Source organism: Haliotis cracherodii, unplaced genomic scaffold, assembly GCF_022045235.1.
Source record: "Haliotis cracherodii isolate W230 unplaced genomic scaffold, xgHalCrac1.p SCAF_2, whole genome shotgun sequence".
Taxonomy (NCBI): Eukaryota; Metazoa; Mollusca; class Gastropoda; order Lepetellida; family Haliotidae; genus Haliotis; species Haliotis cracherodii.
In genome coordinates this window covers 530,663-550,249 of record NW_027266275.1, presented here as the reverse complement: position 1 = coordinate 550,249, position 19,587 = coordinate 530,663, and the positions used below count along the sequence as shown (strand labels likewise).

At 41.5% G+C, this 19,587-nt stretch overlaps 1 protein-coding gene across 7 annotated transcripts in view; it reads left to right on the top strand.

Annotated features, from left to right (window-relative positions):
- Positions 1-19,587, top strand: part of LOC139469345 (BAI1-associated protein 3-like) — a 237,175-nt gene that overhangs the window by 57,767 nt on the left and 159,821 nt on the right. For all 7 annotated transcript variants that reach the window (XR_011653725.1, XM_071251489.1, XM_071251487.1 and 4 more), the window contains one exon: positions 11,082-11,169. Coding sequence is in view for 6 of the 7 variants with exons in the window: in XM_071251489.1 (XP_071107590.1) it covers positions 11,082-11,169 (88 nt within the window). In the remaining variant the exon portion in view is untranslated. The remainder of the gene's footprint in view (positions 1-11,081; positions 11,170-19,587) is intronic.

The window sequence follows — 19,587 nt, the reverse complement described above, 5'->3', positions numbered from 1 at the left end:
GGAAGTGGATCATTGTGGTAGGGGATAGGGTGGAAGTGGATCACTGTGGGTGGGGATAGGTTGGAAGTGGATCACTGGGTGGGGATAGAGTGGAAGTGGATCAATGTGGATAGGAATAGGTTTGAAGTGGATCACTGTTGATGGTGGTAGGTTTGAAGTTGATCACTGTGTCTGAACTGTAAAGGTCCTTTTTTGACAGATTTCACTGATTTACATACATTAAGGAAAAACAAGGAATTGAAATCAAAACCCTATCGTTTGTAGAAGAAGAAAGCTTTTTGGTTTTTGTGAAGCAGTTTCTACAGTCTGTATCTGTTTCAAGATCAGATTCTGATTATTTCCAAGAGAAGACTTGATTCAGATCCTGAATGGGTTCTGTTGTTTTGGGAATCCTATCAGTAATAGCATACAAACACAAATCTTAGCTCTTAATTAGCCATCAACACTTAACTTGGAATACTTATATATGCTTATACTGTTCCAGGAAATTGTGTGATTTCAAGAGGCTTTACCATTTGCATTAATACAAACAATGTACCAGCTCTAGATAAATAACCTAGGAAGAACAAGTTTAAATGAGCAACAATCACTAATGCCAGATGGAAAGCTACTGATTTTGGATGTTGTCACTGAAAGCATTAAAATTCAGTTGACCTGAGTACTAGATGCGGAAATGTGAACTGAAAGGTAAAGTCAATTGTGAAAAATTAATAAGCAAATCCTTGTGCTACATCTCTGTCGTCCCACGCACAGGGTATATACATGTTGCAGGAGATACATTGAATGGGTTACCATGGCAACAACAGAATTTTTGTGTGTTAATTATTCATAAACACTTCTGAATACACTTCCAAACCGAGATCATTGTAATGTCATGTAGTGGCTTCCTGGGACATCGTGGGAAAGGTGCTTTGGGAGAAAGACTTTGTTATAAACTGGTTATATTTAAGAAACTTAATGTTTCTGAGATGTTGTAATATAGTGTGACCTAGGATTTCATGTGTATAGGATTTATCATGAGTAGAAGTAGAAGTCGCCGACGGTTTTCTAAGGTGACTGATTTCCGAGGCCTGCCATCTACACAACCAAGTGTCAGGTAGGCGATAGGAATTCATCACCATGTGTGTCAGAAACATCCTCATCATGTGTACTGATGTTTTAACATCCCCATCACCATGTGTGTCAGATATATCCTCATCACGTGTACTGATGTTTTAACATCCTCATCACCATGTGTGTGAGAAACATCCTTGGTCGATTAATGAAAGGGTTTTTTCAGTTAAAGCTTTGTTTAACGAGTAGGCTTTGCGTATATTTTAAGTATGCATATATGCTCAGCTAACAAAATATCAAAACTTTCAGTAGTTTATTTACCTCAAAAGAAAACATCGCATGTTAACCTTTAGCCTGCTGAATTGTTTTCACACTTCTGAGCCCTGCCTGCTGGATTAATTTTAGCATAAGGCGCTGTAAAGAGGGTGGGTGATTTCAAACAGTCGGTGCTTCATTAAACAAGGGCCAATTGAAGAAATATTTTGCACATTTATTCCTGATAGAAAAATACACATTACTATGTAATAAAATCCTGATGTTTTCAATCATACCAAGGTTACGACCAAAACGAACACAAAATTTGTAAATTTTTGTGATCTTGCCTGAATTTACGTTATTGAAGGTGTTTATGTTTCATGTTAGGAACCTTTTTAAATCGTTAAATTTGGTCAAATTGATTTCAATAATCAGATCTCCGATATCTTAATTTTTAACTGAGTATACATTCGATGATTTTTATTGGTAAATAACAGCACGATGGTAAATTATGAACCATTTCTGTAAATTTATTATCCAAACGTTAAACAGAAAAAAAACTAAATTTTCGAGGTCATCATGTCAGTTGCAGAAATACAAACATTCAAGTTAATCTAACATGTCACGTTATCAAATTTGCAGGAAACAATAAATGATAAATATTCACCAATCCTTATTTCAAGTGTTTTGGTTGAATATTTACGATATACGAAAATACAAGTACCGTGTGATGATGCTAGCAGATGTTCGAACATTAAACATGGCGTGCTTCGCTCGACCTTGGCATAACTTATTGCTGTTTTAATATCAACAAAATTACAAGAATTTATTACATTCCTATCGCAATCAGTCAATTTGAGTTGTGCCAATGTGGACTGACTGCACTTAAGGACCAGGTACATTTAGGTTAGTCATATTATGAACTTGATGAAATGTTTTATCATAATGTTCAGCTCATTGTTTGCGATAAACATGAAAAAATAAATATGATCAAACAGATTTAGTTTTGTTTTCTTGGGTACAAAATCACCAAGTACTTTGGGTACAATTTTGTTTTGGGTACAAAATCACATAGGCCCTACATTCATCCAGTCGAAGTGTGTACCTACTTTCATCCGTTCTGAAGATTGGGGAGGCGAAGTAAATGTTTTAAAAACAATCCTTAATATTCTAAATTGTCCTTCTTTCAATGACAGACCAATAACTATATTCTGTTGTTATTATCATGGCATATCAAAATGTTATATCATTCTCCGCTGCCGTCGTTTTCAGAAAATAATTTTCAAATCATCGTGCGTGGAATCCTTTACGGTTTCGGATTTAGACCTACAAATTTGATGTTACGCACCGGTGGCAATCACGAATAAATATGAACCAAATAGGAGTTAAGACTGCTATCCAGATCAATAAATAGTAAACAGTTGTTGAAAAATAGTAAACTATGTATTTTCTTTTGAATTGGAATCTGTTTCTGAATTTGTTTTATGATAGCTTACTAACTTTTGCATACAGTATTTTGCTTCAATGCGTCATGCGGTATGGGCTTCCTGTTTCAGAAATGATAGCTAAAATTGCAAGTATTTGATTATTTTTTGTAAACTGCATTATATTGCTATTGAATGGTTTACTTAGAATGTATATCAGTCCAATATTTGTCATTATTTGCTGTGTTTGTTGACTTTGTTCAACTAAACAAATCGCGAGTTAGGCCACGCCCAAACGTGTCACCGACGTTTGTCGGCGTGTCAGTGTGTCGGAAAGTTTATCAAACGAAATCATTTGCAAACTCTATAAAAATAAGATATTTTTTTACACAGATGTATACATGCATGTCTATAATTCTAGAAAATTAAGTTAGATGTAACAAAATTATTGTAGTAGTCTCACTATGCATGTGGAGTTGTTTGTTTGGCCATTGTTGACTTTTGGCACTTCACGTTGAATGGAATGCAGTCTGATATTTTCTTTATAATCTTATCATTTTTCACATTCGATCATAATTTATTGTTTGCTGACGAAGGGAAAACACTCAAGTTCCTTAATTTCTAAAAATTAGCAAATTTCAATGTAATTATTTATAACCAAAAACAGTCTCAATTGGATGGAACTTGTACAATCATTGGAACGTCGGTAAACAAACAACTCCACATGTATAGTGATCCTGTAAGACTATTACAGTAATTGTGTTACATCTAACTTAATTTTCTAGAATAATTGACACGAATGTATAAATCTTTGTAAAAAAAATCTCATTTTTATAGAGTTTGCGAATGTTTTCGTTTGATAAATGTTCAGACACATTGACAAGCCGACAAAAGTCAGTGACACGTTTTTATTTATTACCCAAACATGATGTTTGTAATTAAATACCAGTTACCGATTGTTAGTTGTTATTTTTATTATTCACAATGTCAAGATCAAAGATCACTTCACACATCAACAATGTATGCAATGTTGTTTTTAAGGATTAACAGAAATAGCAGAAACAATATATGTATAACGGCTAAGAATCGTAAGATAGATGAAGACATCATCCTGAGGCAAGGGATTTAGAGGGCGTGGGTGGGCTGTGTAGTCATTCAGAGGGTGTGGGTGGGCTGTGTGGTCATTCAGAAGGCGTGGGTGAGATGAGTGGTCATTCAGAGGGTGTGGGTGGGCTGTGTGGTCATTCAGAGGGCGTGGGTGGGCTGTGTGGTCATTCAGAGGGTGTGGGTGGGCTGTGTGGTCATTCAGAGGGCGTGGGTTGGCTGTGTGGTCATTCAGAGGGCATGGGTGGGCTGTGTGGTCATTCAGAGGGCGTGGGTGGGCTGTGTGGTCATTCGGAGGGTGTGGATGGGCTGTGTGGTCATTCAGAGGGTGTGGGTGAGATGAGTGGTCATTCAGAGGGCGTGGGTGAGATGAGTGGTCATTCAGAGGGTGTGGGTGGGCTGTGTTGTCATTCAGAGGGCGTTGGTGGGCTGTGTTGTCATTCAGAGGGCATGGGTGAGATGAGTGGTCATTCAGAGGGCGTGGGTGAGATGAGTGGTCATTCAGAGGGCATGGTTGGGGTACATTGTCATTCAGAGGGCGTGGGGGGGCTGTCTGGTCATTCAGAGGGCATGGGTGGGCTGTGTGGTCATTCAGAGGGCATGGGTTGGGTACGTGGTCATTCATAGGTTGGGGTGGGCTGTGTGGTCATTCAGAGGGCGTGGGTGGGCTGTGTGGTCATTCAGAAGGCGTGGGTGAGATGAGTGGTCTTTCAGAGGGCGTTGGTGGGCTGTGTGGTCATTCAGAGGGCGTGGGTGGGCTGTGCGGTCATTCAGAAGGCATGGGTGAGATGAGTGGTCTTTCAGAGGGCATGGATGGGATGAGTGGTCATTCAGATGGCGGGGATGGGGTAAATGGGTAACTCGGAGGGAGGGGATGGGGTGAGTCGGTCACTGGGAGGGACGGGATTGGGTGAGTTGGCCATTCAGAGGGTGGTGATGGGGTAAGTTGGTCAATCAGAGGGAGGGGATTGGGTGAGTTGGTCATTCAGAGGGCGGGGATAGGGTGAGTCGGTCACTCGGAGGGCGGGGATAGGGTGAGTTAGTCACTCGGAGGGCAGGGATGGGATGTAAGTTGGTCATTCAGAGGGTCATTCAGAGGGTGTGGGTGGGGTGAGTCGGTCACTCGGAGGGTGAGGATAGGGTGAGTTGTTCACTCGGAGGGCAGGGATAGGGTGAGTTGGTCACTCGGAGGGTGGTGGTGAGGTGAGTTGGTTATTCAGAGGGTGGGGATGGGTAGGAAATGGGTCACTCGGAGGGCGGGGATGGGGTGTAAGTGGGTCATTCAGAGGGTCATTCAGAAGGGTGGTGATGGGGTGAGTTGGTCAATCAGAGGGTGGGGATGGGTAGGAAATGGGTCACTTGGAGGGCGGGGATGGGGTGTAAGTGGGTCATTCAGAGGGTCATTCAGAAGGGTGGTGATGGGGTGAGTTGGTCAATCAGAGGGTGGGGATGGGGTGAGTTGGTCAATCAGAGGGTGGGGATGGGTAGGAAATGGGTCACTCGGAGGGCGGGGATGGGGTGTAAGTGGGTCATTCAGAGGGTCATTCAGAAGGGTGGTGATAGGGTGAGTTGGTCAATCAGAGGGTGGGGATGGGGTGAGTCGGTCACTGGAGGGCGGGGGTGTGATCAGGGGGTCACTCTGAGGGCAGTGGTGGGGTCAGGGGGTCACTTGGGCTGGGGCTGGGGTGAGGGGGTCACATGGAGGGCGGTGGTGGGGTGAGGGAGTCACTCGGAAGGCGGCGACGGGGCGGAAGTGAGTCACTCGGAGGGCGGGGGTGGGATCAGGGGGGTCACTCGGGCTGGGGCTGGGGTGATGGGGTCACATGGAGGGCGGTGGTGGTGTGAGGGAAATACTCGGAAGGCGGGTCTTTTATAATAAACATAAGAGCATCCAAGTATTAGAAACACTTAAATCAATTTACACTTTCGCTGAAATTTGCCTGAGGACTACTTGGAAATCATCTTCGTGGTACACTATGCACACTATACACAAGACATCAGCTGAATTTAACACTAGTTATTTTCAAATCTGTAGACTAAACCTTTTAACTGGAACAGTACCTTTAATATGTAATGTAGCAGTGAATTAGTAATTAGTATTAATTTTGTACCTATTCTCCGCAATAGGACATTCCTACTTCATGTTTTGAAATATAAGAATATTGAAGCAAAAACTTTGAAAATGAGAAATATACCTAGAATATTATCACCTTAATGGTCTTGCATGGAAAGAATACTGTGTGTGGCATATGACGATGATTCTGCATTCATGAATAACACATGAGAGGAAATGTCAGAATGTTCATGAGGATGTCTTGTCTAAAATTCCAAACTAGAAACTCATTTCACTTGTTTGAGACAATACAGATCATAATAGGCATACGTGCCACATGGTTGTTGTTAGGGCTTCTTAACTCTCTCATGGTGGGACAGACAAGATGTATAATGAATTCATCATTAAAATATCACAAGTTCAGCTACATTTAGCATTGTTTGTTTTATAGCCTTTGTGTTTATATGGCCTAAAGCTGGTAGTTTGGAAATGGCTCCAGAATATATAAACAAGAACAATGAAACATTGATATGTTCCGGATATATATAGTTTCACATGGGACATGAAACCTTTGTAGGTCCCAGATTGTGCCTGGAAGCCCTACACAAGTGGACATTCATTAGTGGGACTCAAATAGCAGAGCCCGACACAAATGGACATTCATCAGTGGGACACAGGTAGTAGGGCCTGACACAAGTGGACATTCATCAGTGGGACTCAGGTAGTAGGGCCTGACACAAGTGGACATTCATCAGTGGGACTCAGGTAGCAGAGCCTGACACAAGTGGACATTCATCAGTGGGACTCAGGTAGTAGGGCCTGACACAAGTGGACATTCATCAGTGGGACTCAGGTAGTAGGGCCTGACACAAGTGGACATTCATCAGTGGGACTCAGGTAGTAGGGCCTGACACAAGTGGACATTCATCAGTGGGACACAGGTAGTAGGGCCTGACACAAGTGGACATTCATCAGTGGGACTCAGGTAGCAGAGCCTGACACAAGTGGACATTCATCAGTCGGACACAGGTAGTAGGGCCTGACACAAGTGGACATTCATCAGTGGGACTCAGGTAGTAGGGCCTGACACAAGTGGACATTCATCAGTGGGACACAGGTAGTAGGGCCTGACACAAGTGGACATTCATCAGTGGGACTCAGGTAGTAGGGCCTGACACAAGTGGACATTCATCAGTGGGACACAGGTAGTAGGGCCTGACACAAATGGACATTCATCAGTGGGACACAGGTAGTAGGGCCTGACACAAGTGGACATTCATCAGTGGGACTCAGGTAGCAGAGCCTGACACAAGTGGACATTCATCAGTGGGACTCAGGTAGTAGGGCCTGACACAAGTGGACATTCATCAGTGGGACACAGGTAGTAGGGCCTGACACAAGTGGACATTCATCAGTGGGACTCAGGTAGCAGAGCCTGACACAAGTGGACATTCATCAGTGGGACACAGGTAGTAGGGCCTGACACAAGTGGACAATTATCAGTGCGACACAGGTAGCAGAGCCCGACACAAATGGACATTCATCAGTGGGACACAGGTAGCAGAGCCTGACACAAGTGGACATTCATCAGTGGGACTCAGGTAGCAGAGCCTGACACAAGTGGACATTCATCAGTGGGACACAGGTAGTAGGGCCTGACACAAGTGGACAATTATCAGTGCGACACAGGTAGCGGAGCCCGACATACGTGGGAATTGATCAATGGGCCACAGGCTGCAGAGCTTGACACAAATATGAATTGATGAATAGTCCACTGGTAGTGGAGCTTAACACAAGTGGGAATTTATCAGTGGGCCACAGGTAGAGGAGCCTGACACAAGTGGGAATTCATGAATGGGCCACAGGTAGAGGAGCCTGACACAAGTGGGAATTCATGAATGGGCCACAGGTAGAGGAGCCTGACACAAGTGGGAATTCATGAATGGACCACAGGTAGTATAGCCTAACACAGGTGGGAATTGATCAGTGGGCCACTGGTAGCGGAGGCCGACACAAGTGGGAATTGATCAATAGGTCACAGGTAGCGAGCATCACACAAGTGGGAATCGATAACTAGGCCACAGGTAGCGGAGCCCAGCACAAGTGGGAATTAATCAGTGGGCCACTGGTACCAGAGCCCGACACATGTGGGAATTGATCAGTGGGAATTGATCAATGGGCCAATGAAAACAATCTTATATTATTCTTCCTGAAGCTCTTCCAGACATTGAAAACAATCTCATATTGTTCCCCCTGAGACTCTTGCTGACATTGAAAACAATCTCATATTGTTCCCCTGGAGTCTCTTGCTGACAATGAAAAAAAACTTATATTATTCTCCTTGAAGCTCTTCCAGACAAAGAAACAAATCTCATATTGTTCTCTGTGAGACTCTTGCAAACAATGAAACAAATCTCATATTGTTCCCCGTGAGACTCTTGCCGCCAATGAAAACAATCTCATATTGTTCACCTGGAGGCTATTGCTGACAATGAAACAAATCTCATATTGTTCCCATGGAGACTCTTGCCGCCAATGAAACAAATCTCATATTGTTCCACTGGAGACTCTTGCCTCCAGTGAAAAAAATCTCATATTGTTCCCCTGGAGACCCTTGCCACCAGTGAAACAAATCTCGATCATATTGTTCCCCTGGAGACTCTTGCTGCCAATGAAACAATACTCATATTATCCGACCCTGAGACTCTTGCCGCCAATGAAACAAATCTCATATTGTTTCCCCCTGAGGCTGGTGCCAACAGTGGCGTCATATGTTTTGTCAATACCAGTATTTCTTCCAGGACTATTTCTGTTTCTTCTGCTTGAGACTTTTGTGTACCGCTATTTCCCGGCTGCCATGTCCCAACACCTAATCTGATTACCATGGGTTGTATAAGGCTTGGGTTCTTCTGGCGATGTATTATTGATTGTCCTCTGATGACTGAGGTGTACATGTAGTAATTAGATTGCCTCCTCACCTCTCAAATAGTGACACGTTTTCCCTCACTCCTTCACTTGTAAAACAGAGACATTTACTTACTTGAAATTGCGAGGCCAACAAGAAGTTCTTTTGTCACGCTTTTATTTAAATACAGTTGAACCTGAATTCTCAAATGTACTGATATCTGGAACCTATTCTCTGGACCTGACCGCCGCACTTCATAAATACATCTATATTTGCATGCTTATCTTTAATTGGGAGTGATGGGGATTGGCCTGAAGTTTGTTCAATATTCAAATTTATTGCAATAATGCTTCCTGTATTGCATACGTACCACAATATATTGCATGCACTCTTCCATCTGTAATTTGTTATGAACCTGAATAAAAAACACTTCCCCTGCATGTTTTTGACCACTTCGTACAATGGGGGATGTTGCCATGGTCTCAAGGCATTATTATACAGGAAACTGTCACATAATGTTTCACTTTTTTGTCCCAGGAAAAAGTTGCTAATTTCTTAATTTCCATTTGAGTTGTCACCAGTGTAAAATCTTCTAAAAAAGTTGATATGTATGATCCAACTGTCGTGGTATTCTTTATTGACAAATAAAACATGGTGAATAGACATGAGTGAAACCATGGCAGCACTTCCTGGTTGCATCCCAAAGTACAGAGCAAGCTGTGAATTAGTCATGTCAACAAGCTTGAGACATGGGTGTAGCTTTCATAACACTGAATCATGGCTGTAACTTTTATAACACTCAGTGATGGCTGTAACTTTCATAACACTCAGTGATGGCTGTAACTTTCATAACACTCAGTGATGGCTGTAACTTTCATAACACTCAGTGATGGCTGTAACTTTCATAACACTATCACAAGTAACTTTTATACCACTGAATCATGAGTGTAACTTTTATAGCATTGAATCATGAGAGTAACTTTTATAACACTGAATCATGAGTGTAACTTTTATAGCATTGAATCATGAGAGTAACTTTTATAACACTGAATCATGAGTGTAACTTTTATAACACTGAATCTTTAGTGTAACTTTTATAACACTGAATCATAAGTGTAATATTTATAACACTGTATCATGAGTAACTTTAATAACACTGAATCATGAGTGTAACTTTTATAACACTGAATCATTAGTGTAACATTTATAACACTGTATCACGAGTAAGTTTTATAACACTGAATCATGAATAACTTTTATAACACTGAATCATGAGTGTAACTTTTATAACACTATCACAAATAATATTTATACCACTGAATCATGAGTGTAACTTTTATAACATTGAATCATGAGTATAACTTTTATAACACTGAATCATTAGTGTAACTTTTATAACACTGAATCATTAGTGTAACTTTTATAACACTGAATCATGAGTAACTTTTATAACACTGAATCATGAGTGTAACTTTTATAACACTGAATCATTAGTGCAACATTTATAACACTGTATCACGAGTAAGTTTTATAACACTGAATCATGAGTAACTTTTATAACACTGAATCATGAGTGTAACTTTTATAACACTATCAAAAATAATATTTATACCACTGAATCATGAGTGTAACTTTATAACATTGAATCATGAGTATAACTTTTATAACACTGAATCATTAGTGTAACGTTTATAACACTGAATCATGGCTGTAACCGTCAACAAAACACTGAATCCTAGCTGGCTGAGTGATATGTCACAAGAAGCTTCACTGACTGCCTCATCACCACACTGAAACTCCCTACTACCCCACACCTAGCCCCACGACTAGCCCCACACCTAGCCCCACACTGCCACCTGGCTTTATCTGAGCGAGCGGCCGCCAGAGGACACACCTTTCTCCCTGTAAGACTGTGAGCCAGTAATGAGGAGGACATGGCTGCTGATGCATTAGGTTCATGGACGCAGCTCGTCTTAACAAATGTTTGTACGATCATAGTGGAAGGATCAATACTTCTCATTTTCTATTCTTGTAAACTGATTGCGTTCATAGTTCACTGTCGACACGTATATTTCTACCACATGCGGTGTTGACATCACGCAGTCTGTCTGAAGGGGACACGGCAGCGGCCGCCGTCCAGGACGTCATCGACTTCACTCCTGGGACTGTGGCATGCAGCTGCTTGGTGAAGGTGGCCATGTGTGCCTCCTCTGTCTGTATTTGTGAATGAAACAGCTGTTCATGGGATTGTGATCCTGTAAAGAGAGAGTATGCTTCCTGTTTTCAGGGTACAGGAATCAGATGGAAATTTCTTTGAGAGTTTTACGGCTTTAGCCTGGAGGCAGGAGAATAAACGTCTTCGACTAGCAAGCGAGGTAAGCCAACTTCTTATGTATGCCTGTTCACAATGTGAATTTGCAACTTGGTGTTTTGTATCTTTCTTCTCTTATTGATGCTTTCCCTAATTTACCTTACACAGAAGAAATATTGACATGCCCTGAACACCTACACAGGGATACACATCTAGGTAAATAACACTTGACATGCCCTGAACACCAACACTGGGATACACATCTAGGTAAATAACACTTGACATGCCCTGAACACCAACACTGGGATACACATCTAGGTAAATAACACTTGACATGCCCTGAACACCAACACTGGAATACACATCTAGGTAAATAACACTTGACATGCCCTGAACACCAACACTGGGATACACATCTAGGTAAATAACAATTGACATGCCCTGAACACCAACACTGGGATATACATCTAGGTAAATAACACTTGACATGCCCCGAACACTGGGATACACATCTAGGTAAATAACACTTGATAGGCCCTGAACACCTACACATGGATACACATCTAGGTAAATAACACTTGACATGCCCTGAACACCAACACTGGGATACACATCTAGGTAAATAACACTTGATACGCCCTGAACACTGGGATACACATCTAGGTAAATATACCCCTACAACTCAAGACTATACCAGACTCCACATATAACCTGTCGACTCAAGACTATACCAGGCTCCCCATATACCCCAACAACTCAAGACTATACCAGACTCCACATATAACCTGTCAATTCAAGACTATACCAGACTCCACATATACCCCTTAAACTAAATACTAAACCAGACTCCACATATAACCTGTCAACTCAAGACTATACCAGACAGAGTCTGATATAGTCTTGAGTTGTAGGGGTATATGGGGAGTCTGGTATAGTCTTGAGTTGTAGGGGTATATGGGGAGTCTGGTATTATGAGCCTTGAGTTGTCAGGTATATGTGGAGTCTGTGATATAGACTGTTACATATTTTAGATAAATTAGTATTTTTTTTGGATATTATTACAGGTATAATTACAAGCATTATGCCAGTATTTTACAACTGTTATTGCAGGTTTTATTGCAAGTGTTATCAACGTATTACTGGGGCAATCAGAGCTGCAGACCCGTCATTGTTGTAATCTCCATGTGGTCACAGAACCATCATTATGTAATAATAACATATACTTGTGCATCTGAAGTTTCCATGGTAATAGTATTAACTATCATGCACCAACATATTAATGATGAATTATGAGAGAATTAGGGATTTCCGATGCTGCTACTGGCAGTTTTGTTATCCAGTAGTTAAAGAGAGCTTCTGATCCTCAACATCCCTTGCATATCAAAAAATCACTGTACAAGAGGGAAATACTGATGACCAATGACTGTGCAGGAGAGTTACCACTGATGACCAATGACTGTACAGGAGCGTACCACTGATGACCAATTACTATACAGGAGAGAAATACTGATGACCAATGACTGTACAGGAGAGTGTCACTGATGACCAATGACTGTACAGGAGCATACTACTGATGACCAATTACGATACAGGAGAGAAATACTGATGACCAATAACTGCACAGGAGAGTGTCATTGATGACCAATGACTGCACAGGAGAGTTACCACTGATGACCAATGAATGTACAGGAGAGTGTCATTGATTACCAATGACTGTACAGGAGAGAAATACTGATGACCAATGACTGTACAGGAGAGTGACACTCATGACCAATGAATGTACATGAGAGTGTCACTGATGACCAATGACTGTACAGGAGAGTGACACTGATGACCAATGACTGTACAGGAGAGAAATACTGATGACCAATGACTGTACAGGAGAGTGACACTGATGACCAATGACTGTACAGGAGAGAAATACTGATGACCAATGACTGTGCAGGAGAGTTACCACTGATGACCAATGACTGTACAGGAGAGTGACACTGATGACCAAAGACTGTACAGGAAAGAAATACTGATGACCAATGACTGTACAGGAGAGTGACACTGATGACCAATGACTGTACAGGAGAGTGTCACTGATGACCAATGACTGTACAGGAGAGTGTCACTGATGACCAATGACTGTACAGGAGAGAAATACTGATGACTAATGACTGAACAGGAGAGTTACCACTGATGACCAATGACTGTACAGGGGAGTGACACTGATGACCAATGACTGTACAGGAGAGTGACACTGATGACCAATGACTGTACAGGAAAGAAATACTGATGACCAATGACTGTACAGGAGAGTGTCACTGATGACCAATGACTCTACAGGAGAGTTACACTGATGACCAATGACTGTACAGGAGAGTGTCACTGATGACCAATGACTGTACAGGAGAGTGTCACTGATGACCAAAGACTGTACAGGAAAGGAATACTGATGACCAATGACTGTACAGGAGAGTGACACTGATGACCAATGACTGTACAGGAGAGTGACACTGATGACCAATGACTGTACAGGAGAGAAATACTGATGACCAATGACTATACAGGAGAGAAATACTGATGACCAATGACTGTCCAGGAGAGTTACCACTGATGACCAATGACTGTACAGGAGAGTGACTCTGATGACAAATAACTGTACAGGAGAGTTACCACTGATGACCAATGACTGTACAGGAGAGTGACACTGATGACCAATGACTGTACAGGAGGGTTACCACTGATGACCAATGACTGTACAGGAGAGAAATACTGATGACCAATGACTGTACAGAAGAGTTACCACTGATGACCAAAGACTGTACAGGAGAGTGACACTGATGACCAATGACTGTACAGGAGAGTTACCACTGATGACCAATGACTGTACAGGAGAGTGACACTGATGACCAATGACTGTACAAGAGAGTTACCACTGATGACCTATGACTGTATGGGAGAGAAATACTGATGACCAATGACTGTACAGAAGAGTTACCACTGATGACCAATGACTGTACAGGAAAGAGTCACTGATGACCAATGACTGTACAGGAGAGTGTCACTGATGACCAATGACTGTACAGGAGAGTGACACTGATGACTAATGAGTGTATGGCGGAGTAACTCGGCTTATTTAATTATTTCAGAGGGTGTCACATGATGGTAGGACTCAAGAGACATTAATCTGCTGTTGTTGAATTTTTCTCATTATTTGTGATGTATTGACTAACTATGTTGGCTGTTGTGGATCCAGTACTACCAGTACCAGTGCCAGTACCAGTACCAGTACCAGTACCAGCATGGTTCTGTGAGGACAGTGTTCTCACCCTCTGTGTTTACCCCTGGAGTTTTGTCACTTGATTACTGAGAATTGCTGACAATACTTTTAGCAGAAGATATTTTCCCTTTCTCAGACACTGTATTTGGACTTCAGAATTATTTGGATACCATGAAATCATATTGCAACAAGTGGAAACTATCTATTGACCTAGATGTAACTGAAATTGTTGTTTTTAGGAAATATGGTCCCGTGAAGAAATGTAAATCAAGAAAAGTTGGCAACAACGGTCACATTGTAGAATTAGTTTGTCTTGGATATCTATACCAGATATGTTGGGGGATTTTTTAGCTCAAAACTAAAAGTCCAAAAACCAGTTGAAAGCACTTGTGTAAAGGGCAAAAAAAAGAACGCTTGTGAGCTTTTAGAAAGAATGAATAGCATCAGAGTTTAACTTGTTACATATTTTTTAAGATGTTGAACATGAAGATAAAACATTCCTGTATGTGGAAATGAACTGTGGTGTTTCCAAAGATTTAATGTCCCAGAAAGAACGATGATTAGTAGGCATGTCCCAATATACACCCATGTTCTGGCTAATGGCAAATGTGGGAGCTTCCCATTGTTCAGTCATATATTTGATGTATAAATTATTTGTCATAAGCCTGTGACATGTAATATCTCCAAACAGGTATTCTTGTGAAACAATGGTTATACAGTCACTTTGTATATTGGCTTTCGGAAATGTTGGGATTTATCAAGATGTCGGTAATGTTATGTATTTTGTAGACAAATTCAAATTAAGCTGAAGAAATATTTCCTGTCAAGGTCGGCAACCAATGATAGATGTGACCTCAAGATAGAAAACTATTCATGTTATAAAATGTATCTAATTCCCTGAACACTCCTTGTACAATAGAACAGATTGAGCTCAAATGAGAATTTGCAAGGTTATAAATAGATATAGGTCTGCAAAATATACTGAAATCTTGTAATGATTGAAGATGAATTTCGTGTCATATTAAAATGTCCATTAGATAATGAGGTAAGATAAAAATATATCACAGTTACAGGCATATTATACTCTGTTGTTCCAGGAGAGGTTTTTGTTGGACCATGGCTGTTTAGTTGGGGCAGTTCATCCTACTTTATCTGCTTGATCCTTCCTTGTCAGGCAGGCAGTGTAAAGCACAAAAATACAGAACATTGTCCTGAAGTTTCTGTACTAACTCTTGTTTGCTGTTTCCATGTTAATTCTTTAAGTGACATGTTTGTTGTTGTTCAGCTGTCGCCATGTTAAGAATTTTCAACATTTTCTATTTTTTCAATGTGACGTGTGTGTGTTTGCAACACTTACTAGATAAAGGCTCTGGCTTGGCACCACCACTACATGACTAGGTGCTTGTTTATATACCATACTACATCACTAATCCCTGTCTTGTGTGTAATTTGTCGTGTTTTCTTTGGCTTAATGTCATGGACTTTGTGTCCTTGAAGATTCAATACTGTAATTTCATCTCTCACTAAAGTTAAACACCATGGTGCATCCTGGTTGAGTATCTATAGCCTCATTGATACACGACTCCTGGTTGAGCGTCAGTGGCCTCATTGATACACTACTCCTGGTTGAGTGTCTGTAGCCTCATTGATACACTACTCCTGGTTGAGTGTCTGTTGCCTCATTGATACACTACTCCTGGTCGAGTGTCTGTAGCCTCATTGATACACTACTCCTGGTTGAGTGTCTGTTGCCTCATTGATACAATACTCCTGGTTGAGTGTCTGTTGCCTCATTGATACACGACTCCTGGTCGAGTGTCTGTAGCCTCATTGATACACTACTCCTGGTTGAGTGTCTGTTGCCTCATTGATACACTACTTCTGGTTGAGCGTCAATGGCCTCATTGATACACTTCTCCTGGTTGAGTGTCAATGGCCTCATTGATACACTACTTCTGGTTGAGTGTCAATGGCCTCATTGATACACTACTCCTGGTCGATTGTCTATAGCCTCATTGATACAGTACTCCTAGTCAAGTGTCTATAGCGTCATTGATACACGACTCCTGGTCGAGTGTCTATAGCCTCATTGATACAATACTCCTGGTCAAGTGTCTGTAGCCTCATTGATACACTACTCCTGGTTGAGTGTCTATAGCCTCATTGATACACTACTCCTGGTTGAGTGTCAATGGCCTCATTGATACACGACTCCTGGTCGAGTGTCTATAGTCTCATTGATACAATACTCCTGGTTGAGTGTCTGTAGCCTCATTGATACACTACTCCTGGTTGAGTGTCTATAGCCTCATTGATACACTTCTCCTGGTCGAGTGTCAATGGCCTCATTGATACACTACTCCTAGTCGAGTGTCAATGGCCTCATTGATACACTACTCCTAGTCAAGTGTCTATAGCCTCATTGATACACTACTCCTGGTTGAGTGTCTATAGTCTCATTGATACATTACTCCTGGTCAAGTGTCAATGGCCTCATTGATACACGACTCATGGTCGAGTGTCTATAGTCTCATTGATACAATACTCCTGGTTGAGTGTCTGTAGCCTCATTGATACACTACTCCTGGTTGAGTGTCTATAGCCTCATTGATACACTTCTCCTGGTCGAGTGTCAATGGCCTCATTGATACACTATTTCTGGTTGAGTGTCTATAGTCTCATTGATACACTACTCCTTGTTGAGTGTCTATAGCGTCTACATCTACACAGTCCCCACTCTGTACACATCTACACAGTCTCCACTCTGTACACATCTACACAGTCTCCACTCTGTACACATCTACACAGTATCCACTCTGTACACATCTACACAGCCTCCACTCTGTACACATCAACACAGTCTCCGCTCTGTACACATCTACACAGCCTCCACTCTGTACACATCTACACAGTCTCCGCTCTGTACACATCTGCACAGTCTCCGCTCTGTACACATGAACACAGCCTCTACTCTGTACACATGAACACAGTCTCCACTCTACACATCTACACAGTCTCTACTCTGTACACATCTACACAGCCTCCACTCTGTACACATCTACACAGTCTCCGCTCTGTACACATCTGCACAGTCTCCGCTCTGTACACATGAACACAGCCTCTACTCTGTACACATCAACACAGTCTCCGCTCTGTACACATCAACACAGTCTCCACTCTGTACACATCTACACAGTCTCCACTCTGTACACATCTACACAGTCTCCACTCTGTACACATCTACACAGCCTCTACTCTGTACACATCAACACAGTCTCCGCTCTGTACACATCTACACAGTCTCCACTCTGTACACATCTACACAGTCTCCACTCTGTACACATCTACACAGCCTCTACTCTGTACACATCTACACAGTCTCCACTCTGTACACATCTACACAGTCTCCACTCTGTACACATCTGCACAGTCTCCGCTCTGTACACATGAACACAGCCTCTACTCTGTACACATGAACACAGTCTCCACTCTACACATCTACACAGTCTCCACTCTGTACACATCTACACAGTCTCCACTCTGTACACATCTACACAGCCTCTACTCTGTACACATCTACACAGTCTCCGCTCTGTACACATGAACACAGCCTCTACTCTGTACACATCAACACAGTCTCCACTCTACACACCTACACAGTCTCCACTGGCAACGCCCACACACTTCCCTGACCCTCATCTATCTCGATGCAAAATACTTTCCAAGAATAGTAAAACGTGATGACAAAAAATGTTTAAACCTTGATGCCAAGGTTTGTATGAGGTCACCTCGGAGTGAGTGAGATCCATATATTGGCCCTCGTTTATAAAAACTTGCTGAAACCACTTAGTTGAGATTGAGAGATTGCAGATCAATAGTCACCTGGCACTGAGGACACCTAGCTGGCTCAGGGGGGTCCCTATCTCATTAATTCCAGCTGCTGACCACTCAAGCGTTTGCCGGTGCTACTTAGCATCACCACAACACTTTTAAACTTAAGCCTTTCACCAAAGAAAATTGATGCTGAAAGGAAAAAAATAAAATAATTAGTGTTGTCCAACCCCCAGTACAAGACAGTAACTGATTGAATTGATTTTGATTTGGTGGGTGATGGAGGAGGTTTCTGTTCTGTTTCTTCATGACTGAATCAACCCGTGAGAAGTTTGAGGAAGATCAGTTTCTTGAAGAAGGGGACAAGTTATGATGAAGGGTGGTGTTAATTGAATGTATACCATTTGGGTAAGTTGTAACATGTTCATCAGAGATTGAAAGGTAGCGGATCAAGATATGGACATTACTTGGGCCAATGAGATAGTGCCATGTTTACTTCTCCAGGATTCCAGTGGGAGTATCCATGTATCTCTGTTACTGTGGTTCCTTTCTACAATGCTAGTAACCGTTGGGGTCCAAATAATTATAATAGAACGGTGTAACGGAGGTGGAGTCATAGGCGGTAGATGGACGACCAACACAACACAACACAACACCGAACATGATCTATGATGCACATTTCAGAGTTTGAACAAATATTAGAATAGTACTTGTTTATGATTCATAATGTTAAAAAGATTTATCAAGTGTTTTATAAAAAAACCACATTGTATCCCTTCAGAGAATTTAGGTGAACAAACAAACTTGGTCAATAAATATATGAAATTTGATTTAAAATATTGCTCCTTATAACAGTGCAATTGCTACAAATATGACTTTTAACGAGTCAAAGTATTGCATATATGATATATGTATCCGTTCTCTGGCAACTTAACTTCATATCAAGGCTTCAATAGCGGTAATCTGACCGTGGTTGCTGTATATAACCAATCACTTCACACACGATTTCGCCAAAACTAATGTAAACAATATCGAATGAAACTTTGAAGTTTTGAATAAAATTAAAAAAATATATTACAAACATAAGTCCAGATATACAATGAACACGTTTTTATAACCAGATAGTATAATAAGGGGATTGAATTGAGTACTTCAGTTCGGATTTGTTGACTGGTATTCCAGTATTACAGCCGAATATGTTTTTGGAGATGGGGAGAAACATTGTGTCATTTAAAACTTGAGTTTATTAAAAATGTAAGTATATTTTGAGAGCCACTTGTTACCGTACGCTATAACTGAGTTAGAGCTTGATTGAAGGGTGCAATAGCGAGGGAACACTGTGTGTACACTGAGGGAGTATGCAGTAGTTGAAAGTTGAAGTGT